Raw genomic sequence first — 23,780 nt, 5'->3', positions numbered from 1 at the left:
TTTCCCTTCCAAGCTGTATATAAAATCAACAATCGGGTTAGCATTTACTTTCTTTTAGAACTATATTACATCTTTATAGAATTATACACCTACGTGATTATATACAACAGTGAGAGTTCAAAGTTCATTTGTTAATCTATGTCGTATTCATTTTTCATTTTTGAACCTTATTTATATGTTTTCTTTTATTATTTTTATTTTTTTTATTATAGTTATTTTTGTTTCATGATTTATATATGTATGTCGTCATCTAAAAATCTCTAGAACGATCAGTAAATAGACGTGGGGTAATGTTCATTGCCATCAGTTCTTGGAATAGCAATTTGGCAGCGTATGGAATATGAATTTGATAAATGTCGATCTTGTTGTTACAACCTTTACATTCAAATTGGTTATGACTTAATTTAGCAATAACTGACATTAAACCACAATTACCACAAATATGAACTCTAAAGGCATCTGAAGCTTCCATTAATCTTTCCTTTAAGAAAGCTGCAGCACCATGTGCAATCATACAATCACGTTCCATTTCACCAAATCTTAAACCACCATCTCTTGATCTACCCTCAACAGGTTGTCTAGTTAAGACTTGCATTGGACCACGAGCCCTTGCATGGATCTTATCATCTACCATATGTCTCAAACGTTGGTAATAGGTAGGACCAAAAAATATTTGTGCCATTAATTTTTTACCCGTATGTCCATTGTACATGACTTCAAAACCACGAGAGTGATAACCATGTTCACGTAATAATTTCGATATACCTTCAACAGTAATATCAGTAAATGGAGAAGCATCACCTTCATTACCAGAAAGGGCAGCCACTTTACTCAATAAGCATTCAATTAAATGTGCCACTGTCATACGTGATGGGATAGCATGAGGGTTTATAATTAAATCTGGTACAATACCATCCGCTGTAAATGGCATATCTTCTCTACGGTAAGTAATACCAATAGTACCTTTTTGACCGTGACGCGAAGCAAACTTGTCACCAATTTGAGGAACCTTTGTCGTTCTGACACGAACTTTAACAAATTTTAGACCATCTTGATTTGTTGTAATTAAGACTTGATCAACTATACCATTTTCAGTACTTCTCAATGGAGTAGAAGCATCACGTTTAGAATGGTATGCTGTTCTTTGACCTAATTCTTCTTCATCTGGTGAAATTGGAGTGGTTTTACCTATAATGATATCTTCACCAGATACTCTTACACCAGGTGCGATTAGACCATCATCATCTAATTTATCGTAAGTTCCATGTTTCATTCTTAATGTATTTGTACGATGTGGTTTTTCAAAGGTTTCTGTGATCGACATACCATATTTCTTTTCTTGATCCATATATGATCTAAAGAATAAAGATCTGAATAAACCTCTATCAATTGAAGATTGATTCATAATCATAGAATCTTCTTGGTTATAACCAGAATAACATGCAATTGCTACGATAGCATTTTGACCAGCAGGTAATTCTCTGAATTTTAGGTATTCCATAGCACGGGTGGTGCCTAATGGTTTTTGAGGATAGTACAGAATATTTGCCATTGTATCCATACGAACGTTGAAGTTTGTTAAGAACACACCCATTGCTTGTTTACCCATAGCGGATTGATAAGTATTACGTGGAGATTGGTTGTGATCTGGGAATGGAATAATAGATGCAGCAACACCAAGAATCATTGATGGGTGAATTTCACAATGTGTGAAAGTTGTTGCATTTTGAGTAGCCTTAATACGTTTAGCTGGGTCCATTGCAGTATCGTTTTGAGTTTCTTCTTCCTCTCCCATTGGTTCAAGATCTTCAGGTTGCATAGCAATTAATATAGTTTCTTCTTCTTCAGCATCAATATACTCAACTAAACCTTCATTTAACAAAGAAGTCCAAGTATATTCTTCTGAATCTTCAAAACCACCTTCAATATCTTGATATTCAGTTGCCATTAATTTATTGATGTGACCTTTTCTAACCTTCAATTCTTTATGTCCAAGAGCTTCATCATCTTCAACAATAAATAATGGTCTGTAAACTCTACCAGCATCAGTGAAAATCTTCAATTCCTTTTCACGAATATCTCTAATCATAGAAACTTCAGGGTTAATATCACCTTTTCTTCTTAAAGTTCTTAAAGTTTCCATCAATCTAGCAGGATTTCTGTGAACACCATGCCAGACACCATTAACGAAAACTCTTGTAGCATCAGGAGATTGATGTGGGATATAATCTTCCAGAGGTTCCATACCCCATTCACTTAAGAAGGTAATAATCGGCATTGGATCTGTTCCGACAGAAATACAAGACATTAAGGAAAGGTTCTTAACTAAACCACAAGCTTGACCTTCAGGAGTTTCAGCAGGACAAACTAAACCCCAATGAGTATTATGTAATTGACGTGGTTTAGCCAATTTACCGTCACGACCAATAGGAGTATTAGTTCTTCTTAAATGTGATAATGTGGACGAATAAGTATAACGATTTAAAACTTGAGAGACACCAGCTCTTGAAGACATAGCTTTCTTCTGTTCACCCCAATTACCAGTAGCAAGAGCATACTTCAAACCAGAAGTGATTGTTTTAGCATTGATAGCTAATTTCATATTGAAATCATTGGCTTCTTCCACTGTTCTTTGCATATAACGGAATATATCTTTTGTTAATTTTCTGAATAAAGTTTTGAAAAGTTGACCTAATAGAGGACCAGCAAGATCTAATCTCTTTTTACCGAAATGATCACGATCATCTTGATCTTTACGATCTAATGCACAAAGCAATAATCTATTAATCATATAACCAAGGAAGAAAGCTTTTCTACTTTCAAAACCTTCTAATTGAGTAATATGAGGTAAAAATTCTTTTTGTAAAATGTCTTTAGCATATTGAATTCTTTTTTCCTTTTTAATACCCAATGCAGTACCACGACGACCAATAAAATCTAAAGCTGTTTCACGATCTTGAATAACGAAACCATCTTCAACACAAGGTTTTAACATTTCTAACATTTGCCAGTCATTGACATCGTAACAAATATGTTCTAAGATTTCACCATCTGGAATAATACCAAGGGCTCTAAAGATAATGACAATAGGAATATCTTGTTTAATATAAGGAAGTGTCGCCTTAATTGTACGGGATGAACTACTTTCACGACCATATAATTTAACTTGTAAAGTACTAATAAATCTTGAACCTTTTTCTAGGGCAGATCTAATTTCTGCAACATGAGATATTGGAGATGGTGCAGCTTTCTTGAAAACTTGGACAATATTACCTGCAGAACGTTCTTGAGCGATTAAAACTTTTTCAGAACCATTAATAATGAAATAACCACCCATATCAAATGGACATTCTTTCAATTTGTATAAATCAGATTCGGTAGCATCACTTAAGTAACAATTCTTAGATCTTAACATGATTGGTAAACGACCAATAAAGACTTTACCACTTTCACTATCATCTTCGGATTCTTCAGCAATTAATTCATATTTTAAGTCTCTACCAGGAACGTCAACGGCTTCGTAAGTTCTCTTCCTTACATCTACGAAAAGACCAGATGAATACGTTAGATTACGTAAACGAGCTTCTTGTGGATATAAAGCATGAGTAACACCATCAGATTCATTAACCATTGGTTTAGTAACATAAATTTTACCAAAACTAATCTCATATTTTCTACTGATATTATCAGCCTCGGTGGTATGTTGTGCTAATTGTTCTAATATAAGTGTTGAATCTTCTGATATGATATCTTGTAAAGTGTAATCAACGAATTGGTTGAATGAATCCAATTGTTGTGATACTAAACCTTTTTCCCTGAAAAAGGAAGAGATTACAGCCCAGGAATCTTCTGCTGTAATTGGGGCACTCTCGTCTTCAAATCCATATGGATCATCCTCATAATATTCTTCATTTGACATGATAATTTTAGTTATTACTTACTTCTTCTGTGTTTTGTTTTCCTTTTGATAAATTGATTGAAAACGAACTAATTAAAAGAACGTCAGAGTTATGAAGATAGAATATTGAAACCAACAGTAAGAACCACCTGACAGATACCACAAATAGTTAACCCACTTCACTTGTAGCTCCTAACGATAGGTATAAATACTTCCAAAAATACAGTCAATAGTATTATGTGATAATTTTTTTGTCTTCGTCTTGTTCTCTCACATTTTCACGTTTGCCACCACTATGGAAAGAAAAAAAAAAAGCAAAAGTCATATTGCACGACATCGTGTCGCACGTGACAATGCCAATCAACCGCCAAACACCAAATTGAACGCATCCATCACAGAGTTGCCGTGGCAGTAATGCATTCAGTGGCCGGGATGGCCTTCAGTGGGATAACAAATACTCATATAATCAATGTGAGGTCACGGCTATTCATCCCTCCACCAGCGGCTAACATATTCGAACTGTGATTAACCGCCCACCAGAAATCTTGGTTTCTTCCAGTAAAGAGCAACTTGTAATGTCCATGATACACAGACAAACGCACAAACACACACATCTCGTGGACATCAAAGTTTAGCTTTTCATCTTGTTGTGGCTTGGCGGTTAGCCATAGAAAGTGGAGTGTTTTTATAATAATTTTTCCAAATTAACTTTTTTGTACAAAAAGTGACAAGAAAAAGATACTCTCCAAGCACTAAAAGTGAAATTAACCGCGGTTACACCTCGTAGCAATTGGTGCTTTTAGTCTACCAAATCCGACACTCTGCGGTCTATTTAAGCTGGAGGAGCCACTTTACAATTTGACTATTTCTTTCCCCATTTTACTGCTAAATTCCATTCCTTCTCCGCGGCTAGTCTCTCTGATCGTTTTTATTACCGCAGCAAGACATAGCAGAGACCTACTAATGCCACAATTGCTCACTCTAAATCACTATCAAAACCAGTGTCTAGCAATCACTGCCAGGGCGTTCCAAAGATAAATTTTCATTGCCAAACTGACTCAAACCACGTGATCATTTCAAATCAATTTTTTCAGCTTTCGCACCAAAATTTGAAATTTCGGCCATTTGTCAAATGTATGCAGAAAATTTTTCAATTTTTTAGTGAATTTTAGTTCAATGATGATGTGAGTGAAAATTATAGAAAAGAAAGTAAAACTTTAGTAATTAAAATAGTGAAAGACCATAAACAAAATCATTCGATTAAATCATGGCAAAGAAGAGTAAGAAGAACCAGCAAAACTACTGGGACGAAGATTTTGAAGAAGATTTACCTCAATCTGAAGAAATCGGTACTCCTGCCGAATCTTCAGTCGATGTAACCACTACTGAAAATACTCCACAACCAGATGAAGGTCAAGAAGAAGATGCCGTCGCAGCTGATGATTTCATGTCTGCTTTAAAGAGTTCTAAAAAGAAGCAAGAAAAGAAAGCTGAAGAATCTAAACCATCAATTTTGAAGTCTAAGAAGGAAAAGGAAAAAGAGAAGAAGGAAAAGGAAAAGCAAAAGAAGAAAGAACAAGCTGCCAGAAAGAGAGCTCAGCAACAAGCCCAAAAGGAACAAAACAAGGAATTGAATAAACAAAATATTGAAGCTGCTGCTGCGGCAAAGAAAGAAAAGAATGATGATAAAAAGACCACCACTTCTACTAAGAAGCCTGCTAAGAAAATTCCAGCTGGTTTAGCCGCTTTGAAACGTCAATTAGAATTGAAGAAACAATTAGAAGAGGAAGAAAGATTAGCCAGAGAAGAAGAAGAAAGATTAGAAAAAGAAGAAGAAGAAAGATTAGCTAAGGAAGAAGAAGAAAAAGAGAAAAGCAGGCAAGCAAAGAAAGAAAAGGAAAAGGCTAAACGTGAAAAATTGAAGGCTGAAGGTAAATTATTAACCAAAAAGCAAAAGGAAGAAAAGAAGCTTCTTGAAAGAAGGCGTGCTGCATTATTAGCCGCTGGTAACGTCAAAGTTGCTGGTTTAGCTAAGTTAGAAAATGATAATGACGAAGCCGCTGTTCAAAAACCAAAGAAAATCGTTTATTCCAAGAAGAAGAAGAGAACCACCCAAGACCAAGGCAAGTCACAAACCGAAACCACTACTGTTAAGAAAGATTTCACCACTGAAAAGATTTCAGATGATCTTGCCGATGAAATATTAATCGATGACTGGGAAAACTTAGATCTTGGCGAGGAGGATGAAACAGAAGTTGCCCCAGTACAAGAGGAAACTGCCGAGGAAGGGGAAACTACTAACACTTCTACTGAACCAACACCTGTGCAAATTTCTGAAGCTGAAAAAGCAGAAGACAAAATCGAAGAAATTGTTAGACAAGCTGCACCAGCTCCAACAGCATCTCCTGCTGTTTCCAACAAGAAGGACCTACGTTCTCCAATCTGTTGTATCTTGGGTCATGTTGATACCGGTAAAACTAAATTATTAGATAAAATCAGACAAACCAATGTTCAAGGTGGTGAAGCAGGTGGTATTACCCAACAAATTGGTGCCACTTATTTCCCAATTGATGCTATTAAACAAAAGACTGAAACTATGACAAAGTACGAAAAACAAACTTTAGACGTTCCAGGTTTATTGGTTATCGATACCCCAGGTCACGAATCTTTCTCTAATTTACGTTCAAGGGGTTCTTCTCTATGTAACATCGCCATTTTGGTTATTGATATTATGCACGGTCTGGAACAACAAACTATTGAATCTATCAAATTATTAAGAGACAGAAAAGCTCCATTCATTGTTGCATTGAATAAGATTGATAGATTATACGATTGGAAGGAAATCCCAAATAACAATTTCAGGGACTCTTATGCCCAACAAGCAAGAGCTGTCCAAGATGAATTCCAAACAAGATTAAGCAACATCCAATTGGCTTTATCTGAACAAGGTTTGAACTCTGAATTATATTTCAACAACAAGAATATGTCTAAATACGTTTCCATTGTTCCAACATCTGCTGTTACCGGTGAAGGTGTACCAGATTTGTTATGGTTATTATTAGAATTAACACAAAAGAGAATGTCAAAACAATTGATGTACTTATCTCATATTGAAGCCACCGTTTTGGAAGTTAAGGTTGTTGAAGGTTTCGGTACCACCATTGATGTCATCTTGTCTAATGGTTACTTGAGAGAAGGTGACAGAATTGTGCTGTGTGGTATGAATGGTCCTATCGTAACTAACATCAGAGCTTTATTGACCCCACAACCGTTACGTGAATTACGTTTGAAGTCAGAATATATTCATCACAAAGAAGTCAAGGCTGCTTTAGGTGTTAAAATCGCTGCTAATGATTTAGAGAAGGCTGTTTCCGGTTCTAGATTACTGGTCGTTGGTCCTGATGATGATGAAGAAGAAATGATGGATGACGTTATGGATGATATCACTGGTTTATTAGATTCCGTTGATACTTCTGGTAAGGGTGTCGTTGTCCAAGCTTCTACCTTAGGTTCTCTAGAAGCTTTGTTAGATTTCTTAAAGGATATGAAAATTCCAGTCATGTCTATTGGTTTAGGTCCAGTTTACAAGCGTGATGTTATGAAAGCATCAACTATGTTGGAGAGGGCACCTGAATTTGCAGTCATGTTGTGTTTCGATGTCAAGGTAGATAAAGAAGCGGAACAATATGCAGAACAGGAAGGTATCAAGATCTTCAACGCTGATATTATTTATCATTTGTTCGATTCATTTACTGCTTACCAACAACAATTATTGGAACAACGTCGTAAGGATTTCTTAGACTTTGCTATTTTCCCATGTGTTGTACAAACTCTACAAATCATCAACAAGCGTGGTCCAATGATTATTGGTGTTGATGTTCTCGAGGGTACGTTACGTATTGGCACACCAATTTGCGCCGTAAGAACCGATCCAACTACTAAAGAAAGGCATATTTTACTATTGGGTAAAGTAAATTCATTGGAAATTAACCATCAACCTGTTCATGAAGTTAAGAAAGGCCAAACTGCCGCAGGTGTAGCTGTACGTCTAGAGGATCCATCTCATCAGCAACCAATCTGGGGTCGTCATGTTGATGAATCTGATACATTATACTCTATGATTTCCAGAAAGTCTATTGACACCTTAAAGGATCAAGCATTCAGAGATCAAGTCTCTAGATCAGACTGGCTATTGATCAAGAAATTAAAACCAGTATTTGGCATCGAATGATTTTTGAGACGTTTGTCTTCTTCTAGTCATCTTTACTTTTTGAATTTTACTTTATATACATATCTTCTTATTTTGTTTATTAGCCCTTTGTATATGTTTTTAACTAAAACTATTATTAATCATAAGTCTTAATTAACATGACTCTTGCTCTATAGCTATGAGGAGAAGACAATACGTTGTAGAATGTACTTTGGAAACTGTTCCAGGTAAATGCTACCTTTGACTAAGTTGTAGTTTCTACAGTAAATTTAATATAGCACGTGATAAAATATTTTCCGTGAAAAATTTTTACAAAAAAAAAAAAATGAAAAGCTCATCGCAATATTGATACATATTGTAGACAGGCAGCAAATCAACCTTATAAAACCAATTCAAACCAGGACATCACAAGATGGCACCTGCCAAAAGAACCGCAGAAGATTTAAAAGTGGCAAGATTCATTAAAAAACACAAAAAACAAGTCACTAATCCAGTTGAAGATGGTGTCTCGAGCTGTATAGTGCGTGTGCCAATTTCTCTATATGTGTCATTAGCTCCTATGTATTTGCAAAACCCATTACAAGGTATAATGAAACAGCACTTGAATTCAATGGTCATGAAATATAACAATACAGTCGGTGGTGTTATTCTGGGTTACGAAAATCTTAAGATGTCAAATGAAGATCCTCTAAATGAAGATGGCAAAGAAGATGAAAAATTGGTTAAAATAAGTAATGATACCCCATTTGGCTTTACCTGGTGTCAGGTGGACCTGTTTGTATGGCAACCACAAGTAGACGACGTTCTTGAAGGTTATATCTTTATCCAGTCAGCTTCTCACATTGGTTTATTAATTCATGACGTCTTCAATGCAAGCATTAAGAAAAATAATATTCCATTTGACTGGACTTTTGTACAAAATGAAGAAACATCAGAAGATGTGGAAAACGAGGAAGCCGATGCAGATGAAACTAGGGCTTCAACAACCGGTAGATCTCATTCTATGGGACACTGGGTCGATAGTAACGGTGAAAGAATCGATGGTAAGTTAAAGTTTACTGTAAGGAGTGTTTTTACTACCGGCAGACTTGTTTCTATTGAAGGTACTCTACTGGAAAACCCTTCAAGTGAAAAATCTACAGCTCGTTCACAAGTGGCTAATTTACCAGTTGTGTCAAATAAGAAAATTGTTTTTGATGAAGAAGTCGAAACAGAAAATAAGGAAAGCCATAAAGATTTAGAATTATCAGAAGTCAAAGAAGATAATGGTGCCGAAATTGTTTACGAACAAAACTCCAGTGAAAGCGATGCCAGTGGTTCCAGTGATAGTGACTAGGATGCATCTAACAGCATACATACATATATATTATTACCAAAGATACCGTGGTGTCTTATGTACATTTATAAAGATAAAACATACTAAGAAGTGAATCGAAACCATTAACAGCCGTGGAATGAATGCGGTCGAGGATGACAAAAGACACTTCAAAGAGTTTCAAACAAAGACCAAAGGGCAAGCCGGCAAGATATCAAATGTACCTGCCACATCTTTGTAAAAGCTGAATATCTTCATAATTTTTGCGCTTTGCATTTCTATGAGATGAATAGACGCATGTAAAATGCCAAAGCCTTATTATCGGGTCTCTAATCTTTGAGTCAAGCTTCTGATAAACAATAAACCTGAAAATCGTATTATGGATAGAGGAAAATGAATAGAAATAATAATAGAAATGAATAAATGAAATTGGAAGTTTTTATATAACATTATTTAATGAAGAAAAAACAACGACGTAAGATGAAAAATACAAATGTCCAAATTTTACAAACTTTGGTTTTTAAAGATACTTTTGATAATGCGAATCCTGTAGCCAACCAACTTTTTCAAAAGCAGCAAATAATCTAGAGGCTTTGTTTACATCTATTCTGCAAGCTTTTTGGGCATCAGTTCTTCTAAATGGCAATCCTTTCTTGAATCTATGAACCTTTTCCAGGAAAAACCTTCTCTTAGAGTCTAAATATAGATCACAGGGTAATCTTAAAATTTGGGCTAACAACAATTCTGCAGGATGTAGTTCCTCCTTCAGAGGATCATCTGCAAGATCCATGGAGGAGCCTTTCCACTCTACCTTCAAACACTTATCATTGTTCTTTGGTAGAGTATCAAGTGATGGTGCGTAATCTGGCAACTTTTGCCATGACATAGTTGGAACATATTGTGGCACATTACTGATGACCTTTGCAGAAGCTAATGGAGAAGATAGAGTAGGTTTTAGTTTTTTTAATTGTTTACTTGATGTCGTACTCTTGGATCTTTGCGATAAAAGAGGACTATAATAACGTGTCGAATCTTGTTCCGACTTATCGTGTTCCTCCAAAGATCTAGTTGGTCTTGTGATGGTACGTGTTCTTCTATAGCTCTTTTCGATATCTGAACTGGAGGAAGCATGTTTGAGTGATGCAGCTTTTCTAATACCAGCTGGAGAATTCCTATGATTTTTCTTTTGCTTCATTACAGAGGCTTGAAATCTGTACTGCGACAGGAAGCTGTGTGTAATGTAACGATAGTTTCTTGTTGTCAGTTCTGGGTCCCAAACTGCTTTTACCACAATACTATCTGAATTGTCTTCAATCCGTTCGTCAAGACTGCTATTCGAAGAGGGTTCATTATTTTTTGGTGATTGAGGAGGAGATGGTATCAGGCGATTATCAGTTATACTGTTTGATGAACCAATTGGTTGTGGCTGAGGTGCAAAAAGTTGTGATGAATGGTATGAAGAGTTTGAATGCGTAAACTGCATAGAGTCTTGAAGCAATTTCAAGACATGATCGCTCTTTGGAGCAATAAGTCTGTTCAGTTGAGTATATTCTGCTTTGGGTGTGCGTTCCATATTGCAATTGGTTTATATGAGATATTTTTAATCTGAATAAATGATTATCAAACTCAGGAAGTGTCTTAAATAGAGATTGTACAAGCAAAAAAGAATCAGGGCAAAGATAGAGAAAGCTGACTTATGGACGTTTTAAATATAAATATTACAAATGCATCGACTATATTTTAAAAAAGAAATGAGATTTAGTATTCGACTACTAGTAATGTCTATCATATTTGCTTGCGATGCTCATCGCTACCCAAATTGGCAGAAAAAAAGAAAAGGTCCGAGGACTAACGTTTCTTTTTATTTCCTTCTCCGCCTTGCTTCGTTCTTTTTTTTGGTGGATCATATAAGCGGCTGGGCCGGGTTATAGTCTACACCGAAAATATCTTTAATGAGATCGTCGATTTCGTTGCTGAGAGAAAAGTCATGCGTATAATTGTTATTCGCGACTTGATTCAAAGCTTGCTTTTCTGTGTCAATCTCAAAATATTCGTCATCATTTAGTCTCTTTGGTAGATCGTAGGCTGGATATAATTCTTTATTGAAGATGTGCTCGAAAAATTTCAGTTGATCGTTACACTTTTGTAACTCTGCAGTTGAATTTACTTTCATATCCTGTAACTTCTTTAAGCATGTAATGGTTAGTATACAGGCGTATAATTGAAATATCGTAGCTTTCTTATAACTGCCAAATTTTCTTTTGAAATTTTCGAATAATTTCTTCAAATCATCAATAATTTCCACAATGACAATCCTGGCTTCATCGGAATCTTTCATAAATGGTCTATTGAAAGTTAACCTCACAATGTAATAGTAGTACCAGAAGTAAGAAATCGTAGGATCAGTTGAGACGTCGTCATCTTCTAACAGCTCCTTCGACCACTTCAATAAGTCTGGCAATGATTGTCTCCAATTGTACACTTGACCATTGAATTTATTCAAATATTTAACTTTCTCAATTGTATCATCACTTTCAATGAAAATCTTAGAGGTGAAAATTTGGACAAATCTTGACAATATAATCAAGTTCTTCAATGGTAAGGAAATTTGTAACACATGCTTACCTACAAACCTAAACTCTTCTGTGCCTTCAACTTCAGGTAATTCGTCAGATTCTGGAATGGTGGAGTTACTCACACTCAATGTCGCCGTTCTACCTAACATCAGACAGATAAAATGGTCCGCAATATAGCACCCCCAGTATATTCTTGACCTGATCTCCAATTCACTCTTGGTTAACTTACCGCTAGATTCATCTGTATACCAGTCTTTTGGATCCAGTTGGAAGCCCATATCATGTCCAACTCTCATAGCTAAACCTGAGAAATACCAGGCCAATTGATAGCTCCCTCTACCTAATTCGTAAAAGGCCAAGCATAACAGTGCCTGAACAGTTGTTATACGTGATATACTATCTTCATCGAACACTAAATTGAGTAACATCATTTTACTCTTCTCATAGTAAATTTCTGACATATTTTGAAGGTCTGGACTCAATCTTGACCCAACAGCGCACATTGCATATATAAGTTCCACAGAACAATAATTTGAATCTTCGTAATTATTTTTGGCATGATTAAAAAAACCATAGAGAAAGCTTTCTCTATGAACAAAAGTGAAATGCCCTGGATATAACCACTTGTAAAAATTCGATAAAGCCTTTAAAATCTTTGCATCATTTATAATCAGGTTTGGATCTGTTACTATTGTAGGTCTTTTAATCACAGTGGTTTTCAAATCGGCAATACGTTTTTCAGCTTCAAATCCGTCTGCATTACTAATTAAGCTCACGCTGGAACCGTCTGCTGAACCTATAGAAGCTGAAGGTGAGGCAGAAGGCAGCTGTGAAATCGAAGAATTCGACTTATAAGTAACAGGTCCTTCAGGATACAGACTACCTTTAAGAAACACTTTTTTCTTAGAAAGTGTAATACTTCCAGCATCACGAATGATTGAAGGTCCAAGCTGAGACCCTAGTGGAGGAAGGATGGGGGCTAATGGAGAGTCTATCTTCTTTTCATTGTTTGCTAATGGTAATGAAGGTAAATAAGTTTTATCTTTTAGCACATGCGAATTATTGGGATATACTTGCCCCGCTAACGACTTTAAATTCATTTCAAGCTGAGTAATATGTTCCTCCAAGGATTTGACATAAGCGTTCGTGTATCTTTTCCTTCTTAAATCCTCTTCATTGATGTTGCATTTTAGCTTTAACCTGACACATCCATCACAAGGATAGGCTAGATTACATTTCTTTCTCCTCTTTCTACAATTATTACATGCTAATCTTTTCTTTCCAGCATTCCCATTATCGTTTGTGCCTTGTACTTTATTAGAGTTTGCTCTTGACTGTGAAGTGATCTGCCCAGTTGATGGTGAGGGCGATGGTTCACTGAAGCTGATACCATCCGGTCGCATGACTAATAGCAAATACTCGACTTACCCTTTATACTTAGCAGAAAAAGCGGCAGTTGAACACCAAGAAGACCCTTTTAGCTTACCAGTTTAGTGTTGTCTACAATCGATGAGCTCGCGAAAGTCAAATAATTTTCACTTAAAGTTTTATGATCGTGTTCAAAAATACTTCGGCACGTGAAGAAAAATTATACCAAGCATAACGGAAATATAGAATAACTTAAATTCAAACTAACTATACATATACGCTTCAGTAGTTTCTACACTTCATGCCTACTATGAAGCTCCTAAAGTTCATCATGAAAATAGTCTTCGTCTTCCTCTAAAGTCGTAGTTTCATCATTACTTACATTTTTATAATCGATTTCATCGTGTTCTTTGTCCATCGCAGCTGAATTTGCTGCTGCAATACTGTCTTGAATAACAGACTCCCACCTTTCTATAAGAGTGGTATCCAATTTGGGTTTATCAAGAAGGGCCCTTCTAAGGCTCCCCATTGGTATAGCTGTCTGTAAATCATTGAGTAGATCTTGATCAATGTTAATCAAAGATTTCGGGTCGGCAGAGAGCCTCTGGTAATGAATCCGCAATTTATCAGCATCTCCATTTGCTCTTATGACATCCAAATTCATTAAAAATGCTGGGCCAATCGAATAAAAGCTCAAGTTATTCTCTTTTAGCACTTTTTCCCAATAGCCTTCATCCCAGTATCCCTTCCCTTTCACTCTGAAAAGGCGGAATGATTTGGCCTTCGCATCCAATTCAAACAGACTAGACGGATCGATTGGTGTAGCTACCGGGGCCATATATACTATGCTTGTGATATTTTCTGGGAACAGTACGTCTAGGAATAGTAGCTTTGAGATGTCCACTTTCCTTGAACGGAAACGTTGAGGACGCAACCAAGCTGGCCAGTCATAATCAATAAATCTAATTTTTCCACGAAGTTCATTCTGTTCGTTAATTATCTCACAGTATTGCTTGAATTCTTCAGATATAAAAGGCTGATCTAAGATCCAGAATGTCAGTTGTTCGGTATCATCCTCAACTAGCTTCCATAATAGAATTGAAAGAATCATTCTTTTATACGATTCTTCATCTTCATGAGTTTTCAATACAGAGAAGATATTGAATCCACCGTCTTGTTCAACAGCTTTTGATACCCTGTCCAAGATTTTAACTTTGATGTATATTTTTTTTGGATTAAAATCCAACATGTCAAAGCTTGAGGAGGGAACATAATCTGCATATCCATGCAAAGAAAAGGATTCCACCTCATAGCCGTCATCCGCACTTTTAATTGTGAAGTTCTTGCCTAATTGATTAAGATGAAATTGACCGTAGCCAAAAGTAGTCATAGTAGAAAGCGTATCAATGATGGAACCGCTTGAATCAAGTAACTGTAACCTAACCCCACCTATGCCGTCGACATTACTTCCTGAAATTGGTGAATCTTCATTAAATGCATGAACTTCGATTACTGTACTCTCTAGCCTTGTAAAGCTATTAATGGAGAAATGAGTAGGTGTTTCTATATCGACCTCCCAATTATTTAGCAGATCGTTTTCTCTAAGCTCTTTCATTTGAATTTTCTGATTTAGAGTGTACACCCTTTCAATTGGAACAATATTGAGAGAGAGCGTTGAGATTAGTAACACCTTTATGTTAATGAATTCTAGATTTTCTACCTTGGAAAGTAAAGATAGTATGTGTTGTGTTCTCTCTTCCAATGGATCTATGATAAGCAGCAGATCAACAGGTTTCTCGACATGGTTATGTTGTTCAAAATAAGTGATATTATTCACTGCCAAGATTTGTGAAAAATCCATCCTTGAAAGTGTTGTTTCAGTCGTGTATTCAATCCCATCTTCATATATAGTAGTACCTTTGTAATATAGCATAGTTAGGATTGACGACACTGTCTCTATAAAACCTGGGTCAGCCATCTTTTCTCCGAAAGCGGGATCAATTTCATTAAGTGCATACACTGTATCCAAAGTCCTTTGTGCTTCTCTCTTCACTATAGCCTGAAGCCTTTTAACACTTAGAACTTCATCAGAGTCCAGATGAATAAATCTACCATTGAACAGAAAAAAAGAGTGTGACTTCAAATGCTCTAGGGGAATGTCTGGCAGCCAAGAGTGCAACACTTGGAGTGGTATAGATGTTGTATCTGGAATATTTCTATAGCTTTTGGTAATTAGATTGTCCACTTTAGCAATCAGCTGCTTCCTACTAGATAAGTTATTCTTTAAAGAAATCCAATTAGAGGAAGTGACATCACCAGAATGAACCATTCTGATTCTTATACCATGGAATTTTATTTTAGAAAGGGCCTTCAACCTTTTCAAGGCGATTTGAGAATCAAAGTTGTCATATAATGTGATAGTATGAAGAATATTGTATTTCTCACTGAAACTAAATTCGATTATATTTTGAGGAATTGTATTAAGAGTGTTATCATTTGATTTAGTGTAAACTGAATCTGCAAAATAGTCAGGAGTATACTTTGGATGCCTACTATCCGCTGATTTCAGATGTAGAAGTGCCCTAACATCAACGTTTTTATCACCCTGAACATTGTTTCGTGCTGCAAACTCATTTAATTCCTGTTTAATGAAAGCAACATCCTTCTTGATTACTTTTGCGATAAGATAATTCCATGTATTCATCTTAAACGGATAAATTTCACCATTGACAATAATTGAAGTTTCAGCGATCTGTAGTTGCTTCAATAGCTTACCGACATTTGGAATATTGCTGAAATCTGAAAAAATAACATCTTCTTTGCTCCCCAACTCTTCTAAAAACAATTTTAATTCAGATGAATCAGTATCTTTCAGCTCATAAATTTTCTTTACAATTGGATTCTCCCTAGAACCAAGCGGTAATAACCCAATACGTTGTGGATATCCCTCGCCTGTGATTTGAACAGCTCGGTTCAAACCCATTAATGCATGTTGTGTATCTGGATCTTTATTCAATATGTCAAAGTTTATGACAAATATTAGCTCAGCCCAATTACGTCTATATTCAGGAATCTCACCAAATTTTGACTTTTCGAAGAATTTAGTGGCATCTTTTTCGAGTTCCTCATATTGTTCATCTTCTTCGATGTCGTTGAAATAAATGACGCTTTCAGAGAATCCTCTTATTCTGTGTAGATCCAATTTGATGGGCTGTAGTTCCTTTAAATGTGGTAAGGAAAATGAAGAATAGGAATTTAACAAATCTTTTGCTAAAGTGGGTGTAAGTACATTTGTAGGCAAATATTTTTCTAATATATCTTGCAAATTTTGGATTTCTCTGTATTCTTTATAAATGGCATTCAACAACGTGTATTGATCTAAAGTCGAATATTTATGATTTTGGCCATTAATGTAAAGACCTAACATTTTATAATCGATTCCCATACGTTCTAGTTCCTCATTGCTTCTTGAAATTAGGCTGTTTAACTTCTTGTTTGGTTGCATTTCTATAAAGTGTTGCATTAAAAAGGGATAATTATTGAGTACAGCTCTTGTATATTCTAGGGATTCAGTTAAATTTTTGGTTTCCTGGTAATGATTAACTAAAAAACTAGTGACTTTCATATCCATATCACTCAATTCTTCCTGAGTTGGTTTTGCGAAGGAAAGTTTATCTAAATCAGTGAATTCATGGGGAATGTTAAAAGGAAGTTTTGTGTCTAATAAAGACTTTAAATCACTTTCTTCATTCACGGTAAAAGTTAATGGAAATTCGGAGTTGATTTTACTTGGGAAATTCATAGAACAAGTCGATCTCCATATAAATCTAATTTTATCTGTTGTAATCGCCTCATTGTACAGATTTCTATTAAAATCATCAAACTCATCATTGACAGGACAGCCATAAAACAGCAATATTGGAGCGTCTGCGTTTTTACCTATAACTACATCATTTCTTGAAGCAATAACATCTGAATCCCCAAGTTTAGCTTGATTTTTTAGCTCTTTTGATTTTAAATAAAAGACATCGTCAGGTTTGGAATATTTTTGGTCATTTAACATGAAAAAATTGTCATTATTCAATGGAGTGTTCAAATCATCTTCAAATTGCAGCCCCATAGGGTATAGAGAGTCAAAAAGTTTGAAAAACTGTGCCATGTCATTGGAGACAGCATCATTTAAGTGATCATAGACCAAATCAGTAACAGACTGAGCCTCATCCAGTTCCTCGAGTTTCGTAATCACGGGGTACAGTTCATTCAAAATACTAGCATCGATATTGTTGTCCAGAGCCAGCTTATTCACGATAGACCATATTCTTAATGATTCAGGGACGCCGAATGCATCATTCGGTACAGATAGTTTAATCGCCAGTGTCCTTGAAAGAAATTGACATAGCAGATACACCAACAGAAGTAGCATTTTCATAACTCAACCCAGCTCTACTAGATACTAAACTGCCGTAAGTTGCCGTCGGTTCACAGTATAAACTCTCTCTTGACAGCTATTCCAACTGGCCTTTGGAACAGAAATAGCTACAGAATTTCCCTTTTCATCCACTAGAAATCACAAAATTACCTAAGTAGGAATCCTCCGTATACAATGAGTTCAAATTGTCAATTCATTTTGAAGCTCTCACATGCTAGTTCTCACTGTTTTTGTCAATTCCAAGTCTCTTTTCGCTCAAGATACACCATACATATGATACCCCATAACCTTTGGACCCAGTCACTGCACCAAGGACCGTTTCTCCTCGCTCATCGCTCGTCACACAGTCAGCCGTCAAGTTGCCAAAAGAAAGCATTCTCTCGATGCGACGACTGAAATTTTTCACTTGGCGATATCTGAAAAGAAAAAATAAAAAGAAATCGAGAAGAAGCAATTCTTGAGTTGCTAAGAGGACTCGATTTAAAGAAACAACAGTTTTGAAGATCTCTGTCAGAGTATAAGTTGTTTACAAAAAACTTCTTTCGTACAAATTTTTGAAGTTTTATTTCCCCTTATCTTTTCCAGATCACAATAAATACTTCTTTTTACGACGTTTCGCAGAACATCTTTACAAATCATAAGTAGAAGAACGATGACTATAGGTGACAAGCAAAAATGGACTGCTACGAATGTTCGTAATACGTTCTTAAACTATTTTAATTCCAAAGAACACAAATTCATCAAGTCCTCCCCAGTCGTACCATTCGATGATCCAACTTTATTATTCGCTAATGCTGGTATGAACCAATATAAACCAATTTTCCTTGGTACTGTTGATCCAGCTTCTGAATTTTACACTTTAAAGAGGGCTTACAACTCTCAAAAGTGTGTTAGAGCTGGTGGTAAGCATAACGATTTGGAAGATGTTGGTAAGGATTCTTATCATCACACTTTCTTTGAAATGTTAGGTAACTGGTCTTTCGGTGACTATTTCAAGACTGATGCTATCCATTACGCTTGGGATTTATTAACTAATGTATACGGTATTCCAAAAGACAGACTTTATGTCACCTATTTTGAAGGTGATGCCAAGCAAGGCCTAGAAGCTGATGAAGAAGCTCGTCAATTATGGAGAGATGTTGGTGTCCCAGAAGATCATATCTTACCAGGTAATGCCAAGGATAATTTCTGGGAAATGGGTGACCAAGGTCCATGTGGTCCATGTTCTGAAATCCATTATGATAGAATCGGTGGGAGAAATGCCGCTTCTTTAGTTAACCAAGATGATCCAGATGTCTTGGAAGTCTGGAATTTAGTTTTCATTCAATATAACAGAGAAAGCGATGGTTCTTTGAAATCATTACCTGCTAAACATATCGATACCGGTATGGGTTTTGAAAGATTGGTTTCCGTCTTACAAGACGTCAGATCTAACTACGATACAGATGTTTTCCAACCTTTATTTGCGAAGATTCAAGAAATTACCGGTGCTAGATCATACACTGGTAAATTCGGTGATGAAGACAAAGATAACATAGATACCGCCTACAGAGTCTTAGCTGATCATGTTCGTACATTAACTTTCGCTTTAGCTGACGGTGGTGTTCCAAATAACGAAGGTAGAGGTTACGTCTTAAGACGTATCTTAAGAAGAGGTGCTCGTTATGCTCGTAAATACATGAACTACCCAATCGGTAACTTCTTCTCCACGTTAGCTCCAACTTTAATCGAACAAGTCAAAGATATCTTCCCAGAATTAACTAAAGACCCATCTTTCTTATTTGAAATCTTAGATGAAGAAGAAGCCTCTTTCGCTAAGACATTAGATCGTGGTGAAAGATTATTCGAAAAATACGCTACTACTGCTTCTCAAACTACTTCAAAGACTCTAGACGGTAAGCAAGTATGGAGATTATATGACACTTACGGTTTCCCAGTTGATTTAACCGAATTAATGGCAGAAGAACAAGGCCTGAAAATTGATGGACCAGGTTTCGAGAAAGCTAAGCAAGAATCTTATGAAGCTTCCAAGAGAGGTGGTAAGAAGGGTGGTTCCGATTTAATCAAATTAAATGTCCACGAATTAAATGAACTGAATGAAGAAAACGTCGCAAAGACTGACGATAAAGCTAAGTACGGTACTGAAAACATTGAAGGTACTATCTTAAAATTACATGACGGTTCTAATTTTGTCAATGAAATCAGCGAACCAGGTAAGAAATACGGTATTATTTTAGATAAGACATGTTTCTACGCTGAACAAGGTGGTCAAGAATATGACACTGGTAAAATTGTCATTGATGATGTTGCTGAATTCAACGTCGAAAATGTTCAATTATACAACGGTTTCGTTTTCCACACTGGTTCTTTAGAAGAAGGTAAATTGTCTGTTGGTGATAAGATCATTGCTGCCTATGATGAATTACGCCGTTTCCCAATTAAGAACAACCATACCGGTACACATATCTTGAATTTAGCCCTAAAAGAAACATTAGGTAACGATGTTGATCAAAAGGGTTCTTTAGTTGCACCAGAAAAGTTGAGATTCGATTTCTCTCACAAGAAAGCCTTAACTATTGATGAATTACGTGACGTTGAAAAAATTTCCAACCAACAAATTAAAGACAATTTAACTGTCTACTACAAGGACGTCCCATTAGACTTAGCCAAACAAATTTCATCTGTTCGTGCCGTCTTTGGTGAAACTTATCCAGATCCTGTCCGTGTTGTCTCTGTTGGTGTTCCAGTTGATGATCTATTGGCTAACCCAACTAGTGAAGAATGGCATAAGTACTCTGTCGAATTCTGTGGTGGTACCCATGTTAACAAGACTTCTGACATTAAGTACTTTGTCGTCTTAGAAGAAAGTGGTATTGCTAAGGGTATCAGAAGAATTGTTGCCGTCACTGGTACTGAAGCTTTTGAAGCTCAAAGAATCGCTGATGAATTTGCTGAAGCTTTAACTAGGGCTGAACAATTACCATTTTCTCCAATCAAAGAAAAGAAATTAAAGGAGTTAGGTGTTCAATTGGGACAGTTATCCATTTCTGTTATCACAAAGCATGAATTAAAAGAAAAATTCAACAAGGCTGATAAGCTTGTTAAGGATGAAGTCAAATCAAGAGCCAAGAAGGAAATCAAGCAAACTGTTGATGAAGTTAAAAACTATTTCGCCGAAAATCAGGACGCTAAATATTTCGTCAAATTCATTGATATTCCAACGAATGCTAAGGCTATCACTGAAGCGGTTAACTTCATGAAGACCTCCGCCAAGGACAAATCAATGTATTTATTCACAGGTAACGATCCAGAGGGCAAGATTGCACATGGTTGTTACATTTCTGATGACGCTCTTTCTCAAGGTATTGAAGGTCAAACTTTAATCAAGCAAGTTTCAAGTATCGTCGGTGGTAAAGCTGGTGGTAAAGGTAACGTGTTCCAAGGTATGGGTGACAAATCCGTTGAAGTTAACAAGGCTGTCGTTGAACTTGACACCTTATTCAAAGAAAAATTATCTATCTAAAGTTAATATTATGCGACGATTATTTATTTTGTATACGTAGCTGTAAAATAATTGTATGAAGTAGCAAATAGTATAATTAATAGAAAATGCATCATTATTTATTTATAGAGCTTAGCTTTATGTGATATTTACAAAGTTCTATTTGTATCTGTTTTTTTATTAAAAAAATGCAATATATTTATCCCTTACTAGTCCTTTTTATCTTCTATCAGCCATTTCCATACCAGGTCTTTATCCTCTCGTGTCCATGTAGATCTAGGGCCCTCTATTTTGTGGGCAAATTTGAATTTTCCAAGCATTCTATGCCATAGTGGTCTCTTTTTAGCCATATTAACAGGATGGGTAGTAATTTTTGGATTTAAAGACGTGATACGAGGGCCAGAACTAACCATAGACAATCTAGTTACGTTCCTTAATAATTGGAATCCCTTTTTAACGGTGATATAGCCTCCAATTATAGAGAAGAACACAGCACCTATGAAGCCAAAATGGGAATCTTCAATGAAATTTTTCAAATTCATCCCATAAAATGCAGGTATCAATGCTGCTACAGCAAATCCCAGGGTATAGATAGTGATTTTCAGTTCTAACAGCATTAAAGAATTTCTGTTTGCATCCAGGATAATGTTAACAATTTCTTCTGTAGATTTAATATCCTGAATTAACGATTCAGATTGTTGAACAAATTCATCGAATTGTATGTAATAATTCTCTAACATCATTTCTAAATCGGAAAAGTCGTTATCATTTTGTTCAGTCAATAATTTGTTTAAATACATTCCTGACAAATCTTCGTCATTCTCCAATAATTCATCCAGCACGTCCCTTATCAGCAAAGATTTTTGGTAAAAGGAAGTCAGTTCCTTTGAAGATATGAGTAAATCCCTTAGCTTTTCTCGATCTATTTGATTTTCCAGATCATTTAAAATTAATTTACAGACATTTTGACGTGTCTTATATTCTGTTTCTAGTGAGCTAACGACGTTGACCAGCATACTTTCGAGGGCCCTATGTTCATAGCATTGGTTTGAATTTTCTGTATTTAGCTTGGATTCGAGGTCATACATCAACACACCCAGCTTAGCAGCTGCAGCTTGGTCAACCGTATCAAAGACGTAAACTTTATCCTTCTTGATGATGGCTTTGATATGTAACATGTTAATTACGATGCATTTGTTATATTTCACTAGAATATTAGGGATTATATCTACGTTTGTGGTATCAATTTTTCGTAAATCTCTTGGATACAGATCGTGATCTCTCAAGAACTTCCATTTCTGGAATTTTTGTGAAACTGCCACTACATCACCTTTATGATTAAATATTGTACATGAAATTTGAGTGTCATTAGGTTTAATTGGCTTCAAAGATAATAATTTTTGCTGCATCGAAGGTAACTTGAATGTACTCGAAATGCATCGTCGTTGAAATAGAAAAGTTGGAATTGTGGAACGTAATAGTGGTACTCTCAATTGAGGTAATAGCATGACGGTTTGACTCTTCTAAAATGGCTATTGTGGCATATGGGTGTCGTTTTTGAATCGATGGCCAAGTTACTATACATTTTTTTCTTCTCGAAATTTCATATCTTATATAAGTATATCACTATAGAAACTAAAATGGTAAGAGAAAGAAAGAATATACTATCTCGACTATAAAATGAGTGTTGTATGTTTATATATTGACAGGTAGGAATCGAGTATCAGTCGAAGAACTTCCTCGTCTTTGAAATACCAAACATTTCGAGTCTAATGGCCGGTAAAGCTGCATGGTTCAATAGGTTCAATCTTTCATCCAAAGTGTTGTTTAGTTCAATCTTACCCTTGGAATCGCTGACGATAACACCACCCATGAAGACACTCTCACTGAGGTAGTCATCGGATATGACAATTTCAAGATCCTTCGTGAAATGCTTCTTGTATTCTTCCTTTACGTCATCAAGTAATGATTCGACCAAATCACGGTCTCTTTGCACCAACTTAACAACAATGCGTGGTTCTAGTAACTTTAGCGCAGACTCAAGGATCAAATTAGACATCACGGTCTTGTATTTGCCCTCGTCACTGACCAATTGCTTTAAGTTGCCCTTTGTTTCATCAAAAATCTCTTCCAAGCATGCTTCTCTCTGTGCTAAGATTCTTAATCTAATCTTATTAGAAATTGTAGACTTGAGAATCTGCTGCTTCAAAGAAATCTTCTTTAGCCTTGCCTCATAATTGACATCGATGTTATTTGTTTCATTATTAACAATATTTGTCTTTTCAATTTCATACTCCTGGTCTGCTTTCAATCTAATTTCCCTGGCTTTCTCCTCCGCCTCTTTTTTAATAAACTGCTGCATCTTGTTCAACTCATCATTCACCTGGTTTGGCGTCAGAGACGTGATAATATTAGTAGACATGGCTCCTTGCTCGAATCACTTTTCTTAACTATGAAGAATAATAATTTTAATCTTCCAGGT

At 36.0% G+C, this 23,780-nt stretch overlaps 9 protein-coding genes across 9 annotated transcripts; 3 read left to right on the top strand and 6 right to left on the bottom strand.

Annotated features, from left to right (window-relative positions):
- Nucleotides 1–250: 250 nt before the first annotated feature.
- On the bottom strand, nt 251–3,919 carry RPB2 (DNA-directed RNA polymerase II subunit RPB2; the record flags this gene model as incomplete). The annotated part of the gene is made up of 1 exon (XM_003957484.1): nt 251–3,919. The coding sequence occupies one exon, from the start codon at nt 3,917–3,919 to the stop codon at nt 251–253; it is 3,669 nt and encodes a 1,222-aa protein (XP_003957533.1).
- A 1,246-nt stretch (nt 3,920–5,165) lies between these two features.
- FUN12 (translation initiation factor eIF5B) lies at nt 5,166–8,129 on the top strand (the record flags this gene model as incomplete). Its single annotated transcript, XM_003957483.1, has 1 exon — nt 5,166–8,129. The coding sequence occupies one exon, from the start codon at nt 5,166–5,168 to the stop codon at nt 8,127–8,129; it is 2,964 nt and encodes a 987-aa protein (XP_003957532.1).
- A 391-nt stretch (nt 8,130–8,520) lies between these two features.
- On the top strand, nt 8,521–9,444 carry RPA43 (DNA-directed RNA polymerase I subunit RPA43; the record flags this gene model as incomplete). The annotated part of the gene is made up of 1 exon (XM_003957482.1): nt 8,521–9,444. One exon carries the CDS (start codon nt 8,521–8,523, stop codon nt 9,442–9,444), a length of 924 nt encoding a protein of 307 aa, XP_003957531.1.
- A 499-nt stretch (nt 9,445–9,943) lies between these two features.
- On the bottom strand, nt 9,944–10,996 carry KAFR0E02420 (uncharacterized protein; the record flags this gene model as incomplete). The annotated part of the gene is made up of 1 exon (XM_003957481.1): nt 9,944–10,996. The coding sequence occupies one exon, from the start codon at nt 10,994–10,996 to the stop codon at nt 9,944–9,946; it is 1,053 nt and encodes a 350-aa protein (XP_003957530.1).
- A 330-nt stretch (nt 10,997–11,326) lies between these two features.
- TEA1 (Tea1p) lies at nt 11,327–13,402 on the bottom strand (the record flags this gene model as incomplete). The annotated part of the gene is made up of 1 exon (XM_003957480.1): nt 11,327–13,402. One exon carries the CDS (start codon nt 13,400–13,402, stop codon nt 11,327–11,329), a length of 2,076 nt encoding a protein of 691 aa, XP_003957529.1.
- A 284-nt stretch (nt 13,403–13,686) lies between these two features.
- Nucleotides 13,687–17,796, bottom strand: KRE5 (Kre5p; the record flags this gene model as incomplete). The annotated part of the gene is made up of 1 exon (XM_003957479.1): nt 13,687–17,796. One exon carries the CDS (start codon nt 17,794–17,796, stop codon nt 13,687–13,689), a length of 4,110 nt encoding a protein of 1,369 aa, XP_003957528.1.
- Nucleotides 17,797–18,448: 652 nt separating this feature from the next.
- ALA1 (alanine--tRNA ligase) lies at nt 18,449–21,319 on the top strand (the record flags this gene model as incomplete). The annotated part of the gene is made up of 1 exon (XM_003957478.1): nt 18,449–21,319. The coding sequence occupies one exon, from the start codon at nt 18,449–18,451 to the stop codon at nt 21,317–21,319; it is 2,871 nt and encodes a 956-aa protein (XP_003957527.1).
- A 188-nt stretch (nt 21,320–21,507) lies between these two features.
- On the bottom strand, nt 21,508–22,806 carry MRS2 (Mrs2p; the record flags this gene model as incomplete). Its single annotated transcript, XM_003957477.1, has 1 exon — nt 21,508–22,806. The coding sequence occupies one exon, from the start codon at nt 22,804–22,806 to the stop codon at nt 21,508–21,510; it is 1,299 nt and encodes a 432-aa protein (XP_003957526.1).
- Nucleotides 22,807–23,021: 215 nt separating this feature from the next.
- Nucleotides 23,022–23,720, bottom strand: VMA4 (H(+)-transporting V1 sector ATPase subunit E; the record flags this gene model as incomplete). The annotated part of the gene is made up of 1 exon (XM_003957476.1): nt 23,022–23,720. The coding sequence occupies one exon, from the start codon at nt 23,718–23,720 to the stop codon at nt 23,022–23,024; it is 699 nt and encodes a 232-aa protein (XP_003957525.1).
- Nucleotides 23,721–23,780: the final 60 nt, after the last annotated feature.

The sequence above is a fragment of the Kazachstania africana genome, chromosome 5, assembly GCF_000304475.1.
Source record: "Kazachstania africana CBS 2517 chromosome 5, complete genome".
Classification (NCBI taxonomy): Eukaryota; Fungi; Ascomycota; class Saccharomycetes; order Saccharomycetales; family Saccharomycetaceae; genus Kazachstania; species Kazachstania africana.
The sequence above is the reverse complement of the archived record's forward strand: the minus strand, read 5'-3'. Positions and strand labels throughout refer to the sequence as shown.